The following is a 14,438-nucleotide window of genomic DNA, read 5'->3' on the forward strand; positions in this document are numbered from 1 at the left end:
AGCAGTGTAAAATGAAAACCCGAGATTGTTTTTGATTCATTTTTTGTAAAAGCGTCACAAGTTGGGCCGTTTTTCCGTGATTTCGTCCTTTAAACGCTCTAAAAAACCTATAAATGTAATACTCTCCGTTGATTGGTTTCCCTTCTCTAGGTAGTCTAATAATATTATGCCATACGCATCTCAAAATACCGAGCCCATAACCTTTCCAGTTGATTGATGTGCTTTCGGGCGGTATCAAGAAGCACAGTAAAATTAAAAAACGAATTATTTTTGGAAGTATTGTTTTGGAAAGTACAAAAATAACGTCACACTTAGCACAGTAACTCACAAACTAAATCACAAATTGTCATGAAATTTTGACAGCTGTCTTTTGAATGTTTGTACTGACTGAAAAAAGAGGTGAATTGAAAATAATACATAGTGCCATCTATGTATGAAGCCCATACGTTTCAGCCCATGTGTTATCTTATTACTCAATTAAGTAATAGTACCCAACACTGATGGCAACCAATTAAATTAAAGTTATGGAGTAGTGTTTAAAAAAATACAACGAAGATTATTCTTTATAATTTTTCTATATTTTTTCGTACTAAAAATGATAATAAATATGTTTTGCGTTCAAAATATTATCACAATTTTTCTTCATTCTTCAAAAAAAAAAGGCGTTGACATTAACACATTCAAATTAAGATGATTTCGTTGACATAAACACATTCAAATTAAGATGATTTCGTTTTCAGAATACAAGTGATGCAGCAAAAGAAAGAGAGAGAGAGAGAAACTCATTGATATAATGGTAATAATATAGAGCACAAAAATTGATGAATGAATTAACTTTATAAATATAAAAATTACAAAACACGGGTTTTTTTAAATTCAATAATAAGATATAATATGTTAATGTTTTTATAAAAAACATTATTTTTCATTTTTGTTTAGCCTGTTTGTTTGTGTGTGTTCATTAATTAATTATCCACATATTCAATAAATATATGTTGTTAACAGGTCCGTGACTAGGGGTTTTCGTTTTGGGACCAAGTGGCTTTTTGACAAATTCGATAGAAATTGTTTTTTTTTATTTATATATATATATATAAATGCCAAATTTGAGTAATATAATTTTAGAATAGGGACTAAAGCCACAATTTGACAAATAACTATTAGATTTTTTTTATAAGAGACAAAATTAGACCGAATAAGCTTCTTCTTTCTTTTTTTTTAATTAGAAAGGACTAATTGAAATAACGTTTTTTAGAAAATTTTGACCGTTAATTTTAATATTCGAAAAAATTAATTTAAATAATTTTTTTTTAGATAATCTTGACCATTAAATCTACTTAGAAAAGACCAATTCAATAAAGAAATATTAGAGTAGATGTTTTAAAATAACTTGTTCAGTTAATTTTGGACGTGAAAACCCAAAATTTTGAATACAGAAAATTGCTAATTGCATAACTATGCCAATAAAAAATAATAAACTTTCTTTTCGACAAATATGACAGCAAGCTTTTAGTCAGGGAAGGTGTAGCAAGCCCCCTCTAACCCCAAGGACCGTAGTCACGGGCCTGTATGTTTATATATATATCCAAATCCTACTAAACTTAGATTGGATGTATTATTACACAAAAAAATGGGGGGAAAAGTATAATGAAGTGAGAGTAATTATGATAATTACAGAAGTAGAGAAAGTTGTCGTTTTTCAAATTTAATTAGTGGTAATTAACTATATATGTAGCTATATATACATAGATAATAAAAATTGTGCAAAAGAAAACATAGGTTTATTAATAAGGATATAATGATTTATTTATTTATTTAGACAATTTCGGATTCTTGAGCTCATTATTTTGTGGGTTGTTAAGTCAATTTCTGGTGGGTGTCTATGGTTGTGTGAGGAAGGAAGAAGTTAAATATAGTAGTAATAGTCAAACTAAGTTTAAATTATTATAATTGCTGGATGAATTATGCCTTAAATAAATTCATTGCCAAACTCATGGGTTCGAGGGTTGGGTGAGTTTTATATTTTTTTTAATTGAAGAAAAGAAAAAAAATAAGTTGAGAGATCATGGAGTGGCATTCGACAACTTTGAGCAAAACCATTAAACGACAAGTCATATGCACTATTATCGAGTTTTTCAGGGGGGGAAAAAAATATTAATTAAAAATTTCGACTAAGTAATATCACAAATTAATATTTTTGAAGAAAAAAAAACTTATATTAACGATCATTGTCCTTGCTTTATGTATGTTTTAATTTCTATTAAGATGTTGTAGAGAGGAGGATAGTGGGGAAGGAAAGTTAGGATTAAAATATTGCTGCTCACTTATTATTTGTGTATTCCTTTTGGCAATGAACTTATACTCTTTAAGAAAAAAATTGTAACTAAAATAAATGTTTTTTGCTAAGGGATTTGAAAATGTACACCTTTTTCTAATTTGTTTTCCGTCTTCTCCTTTCATATAAATGGTTCTAAATTAACAAAAAATAAATAATTATTCTCTCTAAGGGAAAGAGGTGGTCCCTTTTCCAATTTTTTTTTTTTTACTTGTACGTACAAAAAGGTTGACTATTATATATATATATATATAGCAGAAATGACAATATAATCCTAGGATGCTGCTGCTTAGATATATAATAATGATTATATTAGGATATGAAAGATAAGTAGCAATAATCCATAACACATTCGCATTGCTGTTTTTAGTTCACAAAATTAACGCATACATAAAATTGTTATTCACAATAATTTAGGGGGCTCAGAGTAATTGACGTATTATTTTGGTTAAATAAGTAGTAAGGATTTATGGTATGTACATAACACACAGTGAATGTTTGCTGTAGTTGATTGGTTGGATGAATTTTTAAGAACTCAATTCTTTGTATATTTATTGTATAATAGGCTATTAATTTGAATGAAGAAAAAAAAACGGAAAAAAAAACAAAAAACAATCAAAAAATTATAATATCCAATTTCTTTCTCCTTTTTAACAACTTTTTTTTTTTTACTTGTCTGACAAATTGTTGTTGCAATAATAATAATTAATGAATTATAATAATCGTATAAACTAATAATAGTAAATAAAAAACAACCACATCAGTGATGATTTTTTTTACTATTTTCCCACGTCAAAAAATAACCTCAAATGATAAGGCATACATACATAATAATAATAATAATAATCTTAGCTCCTTATCACAGTATAATGATGATGCCCACCCCAAACATAGTGGTAATGGAATCTTTTAGCGCGAAAAAAAAGTAATAAAGAAATATAATATCTTTAAAATAGAAAACTATTTCGTTAATCTCTTAATATATATAATAATAGTAATGTCAATTAGTATTTGCTTCTTTTTTTTTCTTCATCTTCTTCTTATTGAATTAAATATGTAGGATTAAAATCAAAATAATTAATTACTTTTGTCTTTCAATTTTAGTTGCCGGTGATAGCTAATAATAAGAATAATTGTAGTGTATCATGTTAAACATAGGTATATCTAACTAAATTGGAAGTCGAAGAGTAAGAAACACCACAACATATTTGTTTTCTTCTAATAATAAAAAAAAAGTAATACACGTGAATTGAATTGGAAGGTTCTTTTATAAAAAAGAAAGAAAAAAAAGGTATAGTCTCTCAAAAAATAATTTCTTTTTCTGAATAAAGTTGAATATAATGTATGTGTGACACAGTTTTGTTTGTTTTTTCTAAGACCACGAAGAAATTGGATCATTACATATGTAAATGCGAAAATGTAGTAGACATTGCTGTATTATAATATCAACGACTAAAAAATGTAATATTTGACGTTCGATAGAGATAAGATAAAGGGATATTTCGCGCGGTAAATCGCCAGGCACACTGATTGAATAAAAAGGCACCGAATCCATTCGCTCCACTCCGTGATATAATGCAGGGACTAGAAATTTGATAAAAGATGGACGAGGAGTAGTAGAAATATATTCTACCCCTACTACTACGAAGATGTACTGCCGCTGACGCCGCTTGAAGCAGCTAAAGCTTCTTCTCTTTCTTTGGACCAAAAATTTAAGCCCGTTCTAATATATTTAACCAAATCTTTCAGCGAACTATGAAGCGTGAGAGGGCCGCACATTCGATCCAACCGCTTAATGAATTCTGAAATAACATAACAACATTCTCATTATTTATATACATAAACATACATACTACAACTAAATTGTCTGTGATTTCACTATCAGTCGAGCTCGAATATACTTTTAAAGTTGACAATTTTATGAAAATTACGCACTCCTGAATGAAATGTTTTTGTTTTTTTTAAAGTTTGAATTTACTTGAAGAGCTCGAATTATAATCAAAACTAACTCGAAACATTCGAGAAGTAAAAATTACTAAAATCTCAAGTGATATTACTTTTAAAGACAGTAAAACACTACATACATTCCTTTCTTATTAAAGAAGAAAGTATATGTTGTGTACAAGTTTCAATTTGTTCGTTTTAAAATGCATTATTTAGTGACAACATTCTATTAACAAGAATACATTGACACTATCATTTAATTTTGATCTATTAAAATTACATGGTTGTTATGTAACTGATGGCATTTGAAGTTTATAATGTGCCACAGAATACTTATATTTTATTAATTTGTATTGAAATATTTTAAAATTAGACAACTAATATATATATCATCCATGGAATATTCAATATATTATGATCCTCATAATCCTTTATTGAAAATTATCCATCCCATTTTTTTGGTTGCAAGTTGTACACAACATATATATAATATATGTATTAAAAATGAGAAACCACAGTGCAACTTTAAGACGAATCCAACACTAATTACAAAAGGAATAGTAAACATAATTTTTACCTTCGCAATGGCCTCGATGGAGGTACATATCAGCTTGTTCCCATAGATAATGACATTGAGTTAAATAAGTACCGTATTGAAAATGTTTTTTCATCACATTTTGTGGCACGGTGAGACACTGAGGAGGAAGATTGTGGGAAGATGTCCCAGTAAGAGAGGCGGTAGGTGGAGTAGCGATTCCAGTATAACGACTACTACTTCCGCCTCCTCCGTTGTTGATTTCTCCGGAAGAAGTATATCCTGAAGATCTTGAGCCATCTGAACCCGCAGGAGACGGAGTATTGCTGTTAGGAGAATTTTGCTGTGAGGCTTTCATTATATGTTCTCCTATGATTTTTTGACATTCTCTGTACTCGTTTTGAGTAAGTTTGTACATTTTTAAGTATAAGAGGGATTGACAACGGAGACTACATAGGAGAAGGGGCAAAATATAAAAAGTGAGTTAGTTAATATGAAAGGTAAACATATGTATAGAAGCACAATGTCCTTTTGTTGTTAAACACGATCCTAAGTCATGTACATTGTACATGTAAAATAATTATTAAATTAAAAACAATAACATTTGTGCAAAATTGTTAAAAAAGTAATAATAATTCCAAAATTATATATAATTAATAGCTCACCTTAATGCAGCCAATTTGTTGTCAAAATTTCCAAATTCTGAATTTTTGAAAGGCCTACAAACGTCCCTAGAAGGAAATGTGGAATTAAAATCTTAAGTACAACGATTTGAAATTATTATTATTAAACAATAAGATATTCGAACATTTGAGAATAAAAATGTAAAACCATCAAGATTAAATTTAATTAAAGATTTATGTTTATATTATACATAAATACAGAAAATTGATGGAAGAAAATGGGCGTGATTGTCGACTTAAAATGGTTATTAATATTATAAATAATTATTTTGGGTAATAATACTCAAGCTTTCATCATAGAGATATCAGTTATTACATTTAAGTATCCTTTGAATCAATATCAGCAAAGCAACATGAACTAACAACCTATAGATTAAACATACATTTTAATGTTGTTCAATACAAGTTATAAATTATAATCATATACTATATAAATGACACAATTATAAGCTAATCTATAGGTCTGAAGGGAACTGAATTAAGTCTTGATGAAGTACAAACTATAACTCAATTATATTAATGAATATGTAGTTATATTTGGTTAATACAGTTGTCAATTCTACACATATTCAGTATGTTAAAAAAGAAAAAGAAACCGATGATTGACATGGTTACTGATAATTTAAATAATGTTTGGGACAAGAGCAGCTTAGTTGTCATGACGTTTCATTAGATAAGCTACAAGGAAGGAGGAAATACACACAAACCCTACTCCGTATCTAACAAGGACACCGGTAGGAATTACTACGATTTCGATCCTAATGAACCCAAGAAGGTCTTACACATCCATAACTTGTATTGTTCCGGTCCTTATTTAGGACTGCAGTCCCGTCCCGTCCAGTTCAGTACTGCATATCAGTCACAAAAATTATAAAGTTATTTCCTTGATGACGTCACTCAACTTTAATTCATCTTTTTTAATCAGTTCTAGTACTGACAGTCCAAAGGACTGGTCCTGAGGCCGAATAAATAAGGACTGAGACTTCCCAACAAACCCTCATTGTTACTCTCCGTCTTTCACGAGTACACGGACCCATGATTACTTTATGCTTAAATGTTCTTTCTTCAAGAATAATTATGTATAACCGATTTAGAAAATAAAAAACCCTCTTTTGATTGCCAAATAGAAAAAAATATAACAAGCTAGAAAATGCATATAATTCCAAACGCTATGCATGTATTGCAGAGCTGGGGACTCCCAGTCGTGACTCAACTCGGATTCGAAGTAAAAAACTATAGACTTCTACATATAAAGTCCCTAGTGAACAGTACAACTCAGGACCACTACTGCAATTGCAGACTCGATTCGAACTTAAAAGTTAAAAATATAGATTTGAAAAGGACTTGAAAGCTTAAAGACTTGAATTGTAATAATCCTAAAAAATGACTCAAGAACATATCTCAATTGTATGTTAAATTCTTGTTGTAGACAAACATAATTACAAATCAAAGAGTTATAATAACATCGTATGATGTCAGAAAGAAACAATGCACATGAATCATAATTCATCTAAAGAAAGTCCTTGAAGCATTACTTAATAATAATAGTCTTAAACAGAATCATCATAAAAAATAAATGATTTATGTTCAACAAAAGTGTTCTATTTTCTTATAATATAGGTATTATTAACATGGACACTAACGAACTAATTGAACAACCTCGCAACAAAAACAACTATTAGATTAAATCCAAGAAAACAACTTTTTATGATCAGGGGACACAAAATAATTTCATTATTATATATATGTACACCTTACTAATTATATATCAATGCCTATAGGATATTAAAGAGTGATTTATTTAACACTCATATTAATTTTTATATTGATGTTCTTAAGATATAACATGGGAGAAGTAAGTTAGTTAGTAAGTAAAGAAGGAAGAAGAAACTTGGAAAATTAAATTTAGAAAAAATCATAGAATATGATTATTTTCTTAATAAATAACTAATTTAAATTAAGATTATACATTAGGGTGGGTTCCTTCTCAACTTTTTTTCGAATTTCTATTATGGCTAGCGCGGAAAAGATATGAAATTCCATTATTCTAAGAGGTCTCCTTTAGGTCGCACATCTCGATCAAGTTATGGAAAGTGAGAAAAACTTTTTACTTAGTAAATATAGATACTAAATTTTTTACTTAGTAAATATAGATACTAAATTTTTTACTTATTTTGCATTAAATAATTTTGATTACAATTTTTTAACTTATAAAAAGTGTTAATTTTTTATATATTAAATTCACCTATGGAACAAGAAATGTTCCATGTATTCATTATTTTTTTTAAATTTTCAGAAAGAAAAGATGATAATTTCATTAAGATATTCTCCCTTTTTGTTCTATAGATTAGCTTTAAAAAAAACTTTATTAATATTTTTTATGGGTAAGAATAATGACCATGATTAATAAATGCAAAATCCATGCTCTATTTTAATCTATGACATATTTTTCATAGATTATTTCCTTACCATATCACAACTTTCTCTAACTAGCCGTAATCGAAATTCGAAAAGAGTTGAAAAATAAACCTGCCTATTACATGTACATACATGCACTTTCAGTGATCTATAACTGTTTTAGTCTACATATCTCAATTTCGAGGATACAAAAATACAATTACTCGATTTATGCAAGATACAAAAATGTATGTAGGTTAAACTAAGTAGGTATGCATTTAAAATAGTTTTTTTTTTATAAATATCTTCATAAGACAAGTAAGAAGTCTTAAACATTGCTCGAATAATTTTAGGAATAATATGTATAAGTCATTTACAGTTACTTTCAGATGGAGGTGGTGTCATATTTTATAAATAAATAACAGTTAAGTTGATTTTAGTGAGATTCAATCCATTTATAAATATAAACATATATACATACTAAGAATGTAATAAATCAAGAGGGTTTATTTGACATAATTGCTTTCATATTGACACAATTTGCCTTTCAAAACATTTTGGACAATTTAATACGTAAAAAAAGTAAAGCTAATTTAGTGCTCTTTTTCACATCATAAAAAGTTATGACTATTGTTGCGTCGGTCCTTATTTATTTGGTTCGGTTCAGTCCAGTCTTAGTACCGGTCCTTAGAACTGGCAGTACTATAACTGATTAAACAAAGAAAAAATTAAGTTAAATGACGTCATCAAGGACCGAAATTAATCAATTTTTAGGACTGATATGCAGGAAGTGGAAAGGAATGCAGTCTTCACTTCTAAACAAGGATGGCTCATATAAAAATAATTAGTAGCGAAAATTGATGCTTATTTAGGTAACTTAGAGTGTTCATATCATCAATTTTACACAAATTACATGGTAAAACCAGAGGAAACTTGCTATCAAACATCAAGAAATTACTATCTAAATTCATAATTCAATACTTTTTTAGTTGCAAACACTTTTATAATAATATATTTTTTAAACTGAGAGATGTTAAAATTGGAGTATCTCATAAATTGTTCACTTTAAAATATAATGAATATCAGCAAAAGTAACTGCTTCATTGGGCACACGTATATGTAAGATGATAATGATGGTAAATAATGAATGGTTGAGGGATTATAGATTAGTGGGACTTAAGAAGTTCTACATATGCATGGATTGGTAATTAATTAATTATTCAATATATAAAACAAGCATACTAACAAATGAATTAGGAGGCAGGGAAAAAAACATAAATTTTTATGGGGTTGTACTTTTTGAAATCTCAGGCAAATAGATTGATCAATTTTTTTTAAATATTTATATTAAATAAGAAAAAAAAACTTCTATCATGTATGTAAGGGGAATTTTAGCTAAGTAAAATTTGGCACAATATGTTTTTTTTTTGTTTTGTTTTGTTTTTACATAAGAGCATTTGGTCCAAAAATAATCAAATTATGATGTTACATTTCATAACTTTAATTAAATAATATACGGTAGACTAAAGAACCTAAGAGCTTCAAATTTAACATTCCGTCTTAAATGTGTAATCCTTAAAGAGTACAGCCTTGAACAAAAATTTCCCTGCTCCCAAAGTATTAATATATGCATATATCCAAAAGAAAGAAAATTAAATCCAATTGGCCTTGTATTAAAGTCCTTGCTAACATTTTTTCCCTTCCATGAAATGATAAGAATGGACATATGTTGGCGAAATCAAGCATAACAAGAAGTATGATGATGCACACTCTCATTTATATTATAAATACTGTTTTCCCGCGTGCGATATAAGAGAAGCAATCTTTTTAACATCTTATTCCACTTTTTTTATCAATTACGAATAGAGTTACACAGGAGGGAAAACATAAATACACATATATGTATAAATAAATCTTTTATGAGTGTTATTAGAGTAAAATGGTCTATAATATGATCCAAAAAAAGAAACAGAGAGAGAAGAAAAAAGTGAGATAACTGAATATTAGTTAACATTAAAAAAATATGTATGTATTCAGGAGCATTCGCTCACATACTAATCAATTCAAATTGACTCTCAAAAATGATGAACTGTAAAATGAGCATACATAATACAAATTATATTAATAATAACCAAGGGGAAGAAAAAAAAGGGGTATAGTCCTACAAAATAACATGTAGTGTTCTTGTTGAAACGTTATGTATCCAAGATTATGTGTTTAAATCCCATCAATATTTGGTAGACGTGACAAACTGGTTTTATGGGTGTGCTTTGATAGGGTGGTAAAGGGAAATACAAACATACTGTATATATATATTTTATGTTTAAAAAAAGTAGGCTTACCGTATGAAAGATAAAGTTTGGTTATACATGCCAAGAGCAAGGTACTTGTCACCGTTTCGCTCAGTGATATTGCCACAAAGTATGAAATACAGAACAGCTTGAATGTATTTCATAGCTTGCTGTTCACGATCTCTCTCTTTATCAGCTTCATCTTTGAGTCTCTTAGCTTCAGACATACAAAAATTCTGCTCTTCTTCATTGTCATCCTCTTCATCCTTCGTATCTAGATAAGAAGACCTCTTGGACGGAGGAGGCATCATGCACTTATTATTTTGTTCCACCAGGTACTCAGACATTTTATTAGAAGCGGCGGCGTCCTCTTCCGGGTCTAATTTAAGTCTTTTGGAAGATGCTGAAAGAGGATCAGCTGAAACTGAGGCTTTATTTCTTCGTTTAACCGAAGTATTATTACTGTCAATTGCTGTTTGCATTTTAACAACATCTGTCATAATTTTACCTTTACATTCCTCTTCGTCGTCATCAAACAAATTCCTTCGAGAATCGAGATTCTCTAGTGTATTAGTAGTCCGTGGATGATTGTGATGACGACGATTAAGATGAGGAAGAGGATGATTTAACAACCTCAAAGGTATACGACATAGTAAGCGAGGACGAGGTTGGACGATAGCAATTTCAGGTTTAAGTTTGTCCTTCGTGACAGCCTGATGAGTCTCCATTATTACTGGAGAAGGGACGGTTGTGGTAGAGGAAATATTTGATGGATTCTCATTAGACTGTCGCTCAATTACTTCAACCTTAATTCCAGCCTTTCCTTTTCCCCCACCCTTGGATGATGAAGTTTTGACACCAAAAATATTACCCAAGGCCATATTTTTCTTTTTATTGGAAGCAGCTACAGGACTTGTATCTTCACTTTGAAGTTTTTCTACAATTCCCTCCAATGGTATGTGATGACGCTCTGAACTATCACTGCTCATGAACATCTTGGAATCTTTTTCATCATCCTCGTCCTCATCCTCGCTTGACAATTTACGTTTGGAGGAAGAACTTCTTCTTCTTTGAGATTTGGCTTTTTTACTCTGGGGTTCCTCCTTTTTAGTACGAGATTTTTTAGGTCTAGGAGTTCTCTTCGTTACTGAAATACATTCTTCATCACTACTATCGACCATCACAGGAGTTAAGTTGTTTGTATTTGCAGAAGACCGCCGTCTGGAAGAAGAACGACTACTTCCTGAAGAAAGAGGCTCTTTAATTTTTGGTGGTGGTGGAGGAGGAGGAGGTGTAGGTGGAGAAATATCTTCACCGATATCTTCGTGTTCAGGACTTTGTTTCATAGGACTGATAGGTCGATCTATTGACGTTCCTGCAAAATCTAAATTGATGTCAGGGGTTGACGTCGTCAAAAGGCCACTTATGAAGTCTATGTCCACATCAGGAGGACTTTTTTCGTTATGTGCTGGAGGAACTGACTGTTCTAAGTTATGAAGCTTTTTAATAGGACTATTTTCTTTATGGACAGTTGCTGGATTACTGCTTGGAGAAAACTTGGATAAATTAGCCTTCTTAGCTAAAGTAGCGAGGCTAAATTCTTCCTCATCCTCATTGGAGTCCTCCTGAGCCATAACTTTACCTACTCCTCCTCCTTCTTCCTCATCCTCAGATTCAGATGAGTCATCAGAAGAAGATTCTGCTGTTGAATTTGAATCTGAATTGTTGGTTATCTTTATCGGAGAAGAAATTTTAACAGACGTTTTAGCTGGTGGATCCATTTCTTCTTTCTATTTTTTTTTTTTTTTTTTTTTTTTTTTTTTTTTGAGAAAATTATAACGACATATATATATGTATACTAAATTCTGACTATATCTTACATCACTATCAGATTCTTCGGATAAGTTGGACTTAGAGGTACCATGGAGAGGAGAAATCTGTAATACAAAGATAATGCGTAAATTAACGGTAAAGATAACAAGAAAAAGTGGAATATATACTTTTCCAATGGGTGGTGGAAGTAAACCAGGAGTTGGTAAATATCTTGGAACGGACCGGTTGTTATTTCCTTCATGTTCAGTGATAGAAGGTGTAACAATAGCAGACAATAATGCAGGCATTTGATTATTATTTCCACTGATTGGATCTAGCATCTGTCTTATCATGTCTTGTACTTTTTTTTCTTCATACTATAATGAAAATAATTTAAGAATAGTCTTGTATATAGTACAATTTCGATATTGAGCGTAAATAAATATACTTAAATTAATAAGACCTCAATCAATTAATATACACAATGTACGTATTAGTTTAACATAAAATAAAAACAGAAATTCAAGGTTGCATCGTCAAAAAGAGGTCAATGGCAGTAGAAACTTAGCTAAAAGAATAATGGATTTCAAAACTCACTTCAACATTATTGGAATTTGATCGTGAAGAACTATTGGAAGTCCTAGGGCGCTGTTTATTTGATTCTCCAGGTTTCTTGGGAGGATGATTATTGGAAGGATGAGGTGGAAGGAAGGATGAAGATGATGGATGATTGTACGGGTTATTTTTTGAGGATCTCGGAGGAGCAGGTGGGGGTAACATGGCTGAAGATGAAGGAGGTTGAGCTCTAGAGGAAGACGGAAGAGAGAGGGAATTGTTCCTGGCTGCAGGCCGATGCGTTTGCGATATGTTTTCGGGAAGGCGACTCCCATTAGGCCTTGTGAGTGTTGGAGGTCGTTTAGATTTTGGAACTTCGTCTTCTTCACCTATGAATGACGAGATAAATAATGAAGACAGTGTATCTACATAACATATATAAGGAGATCCACAAACCTATAAGATGCTGAGCAGGGGCTGGAGTTTGAGGTTGATAATCGATACCAATACAGGATGGTGTATTAATGACGGTCGTTTCGAAGCGTCCTAATACTTGGTTGACAATTTGTGATTGAGGATCAGCCTGAACCTATATATGGAGAGATAGATAGATCATGAAGTAGTAGAAATGGGAGATATTTGGAAAGAGTGGAAGTCACCTTTTGTGGACAATCAAATAAGCCCGGCCCCGCTTCATAGAGATCATCCTTGGCGGCCTCTCTCAACTGCTGTTCCTGTCTTCGAGAGGCTGCTGCAGCTTTTTTCTCTTTTTGCAGCTCTGCTGTTCGGAGATTATTGGTTGAGAAATTGGATTTCGTGGCGTTCATACTGAGTATGGTGTTCTGAATGGAGGATTGCTGAGGGCGTCGGTGATGGGCCGAGCCGGAGGAAGAGTAATAGCCACCTCCTCCAGGTCCGCCGCCTCCTCCAGGTCCCCCTCCGCCCCCTCCTCCACCTCCTCCGTAATTCGAATACATGTCTAACGCCAACTAACTAGTACGGATTCCACCATTGTCCCAACAACTTCCACCTTACAATCCCATCTCACACACCAACAAGAAAAGCAAGGGATCCAAGTCCAGCCTGCCTGGGCACACAACCAACAGTTCCAAAGATTCTCCTTCGAATCTCACTTCACTTTCCAATTGGGGATTCGTTCCGTGAGTCGCACAACGGACTTTAACTTCCTTCTAGTTCCGGATGAGTTGAGTAATGGACCTATTGCCTATTCAACACTGCGTCTTCCAACTCTTTTCGTTGCAACTGCAAAAGCCCCAAGGAGGTGTTGGATTCGTGGAATAAAAAAATACTAGAGGATTTGATTATTAAACCCAATTCCTATTTCTTCTTTTTCTTTTTCTTCTTTTCTTTTTCTTCTTATTTTTTTAGTCTATTCCATTCCATAGATTTTAGATGTACAAAATAAGAAGGAAAAAAATAATTGGCGACGGGCTTAAAGAGAGGGAGAAAGAGAAGAAGAAAGAAAGAAAGAGTGTGAGAGAATGTTTCTTCCTATTGTAATGGCAGAAACGGCTGAAGAATCCTTCGTCTTAAGCGCAACAATATTTTGAAGAATAAAAAGAAAAAAACCCACCTCCACGCCATTTCAGCCTCCCTTATACGGGCCATACATATACAAAATATGTATGTATCAAAATTCTCTCTCTCTTTTTAAAATATAACTATGTACATATCATAATATAATATATTTTTCCGTCGCTTATTAAATACTACATACTGATAGATAGATCGGACGCATTGCACGCCAGCTAGATATCGCGCTTAGCATAATATAAAATAATAATAGTATCATCCCAACCATTTTTCACGAAATAAAAATGACTTGATGCGCACTCATGTCTACTTCTTCAAATACACTTCCTGGA

General features: G+C 31.5%; 1 protein-coding gene across 4 annotated transcripts; it reads right to left on the reverse strand.

The window, feature by feature from the left end:
• Positions 1 to 1,207: 1,207 nt before the first annotated feature.
• lilli (AF4/FMR2 family member lilliputian) lies at positions 1,208 to 14,075 on the reverse strand. 4 transcript variants are annotated; one of them, XM_040718632.2, is made up of 9 exons: positions 13,212 to 14,075; positions 13,009 to 13,141; positions 12,595 to 12,941; positions 12,186 to 12,374; positions 12,066 to 12,122; positions 10,237 to 11,975; positions 5,480 to 5,533; positions 4,857 to 5,263; positions 1,208 to 4,137 (listed from the first exon to the last, which is right to left on the reverse strand). In XM_040718632.2, exons 1-9 carry the CDS (start codon positions 13,527 to 13,529, stop codon positions 3,977 to 3,979), a joined length of 3,405 nt encoding a protein of 1,134 aa, XP_040574566.1. In that variant the 5' UTR covers positions 13,530 to 14,075; the 3' UTR covers positions 1,208 to 3,976. The 4 variants fall into 4 exon arrangements, with proteins under 4 accessions (XP_040574566.1, XP_040574564.1, XP_071746759.1 ...); XM_040718630.2 differs by having other exon boundaries at positions 5,480 to 5,545; XM_071890658.1 differs by having other exon boundaries at positions 13,009 to 13,135; positions 13,212 to 14,007.
• Between the last annotated feature and the right edge of the window lie 363 nt (positions 14,076 to 14,438).

This window comes from Lepeophtheirus salmonis, chromosome 8 (assembly GCF_016086655.4).
Source record: "Lepeophtheirus salmonis chromosome 8, UVic_Lsal_1.4, whole genome shotgun sequence".
Classification (NCBI taxonomy): Eukaryota; Metazoa; Arthropoda; class Copepoda; order Siphonostomatoida; family Caligidae; genus Lepeophtheirus; species Lepeophtheirus salmonis.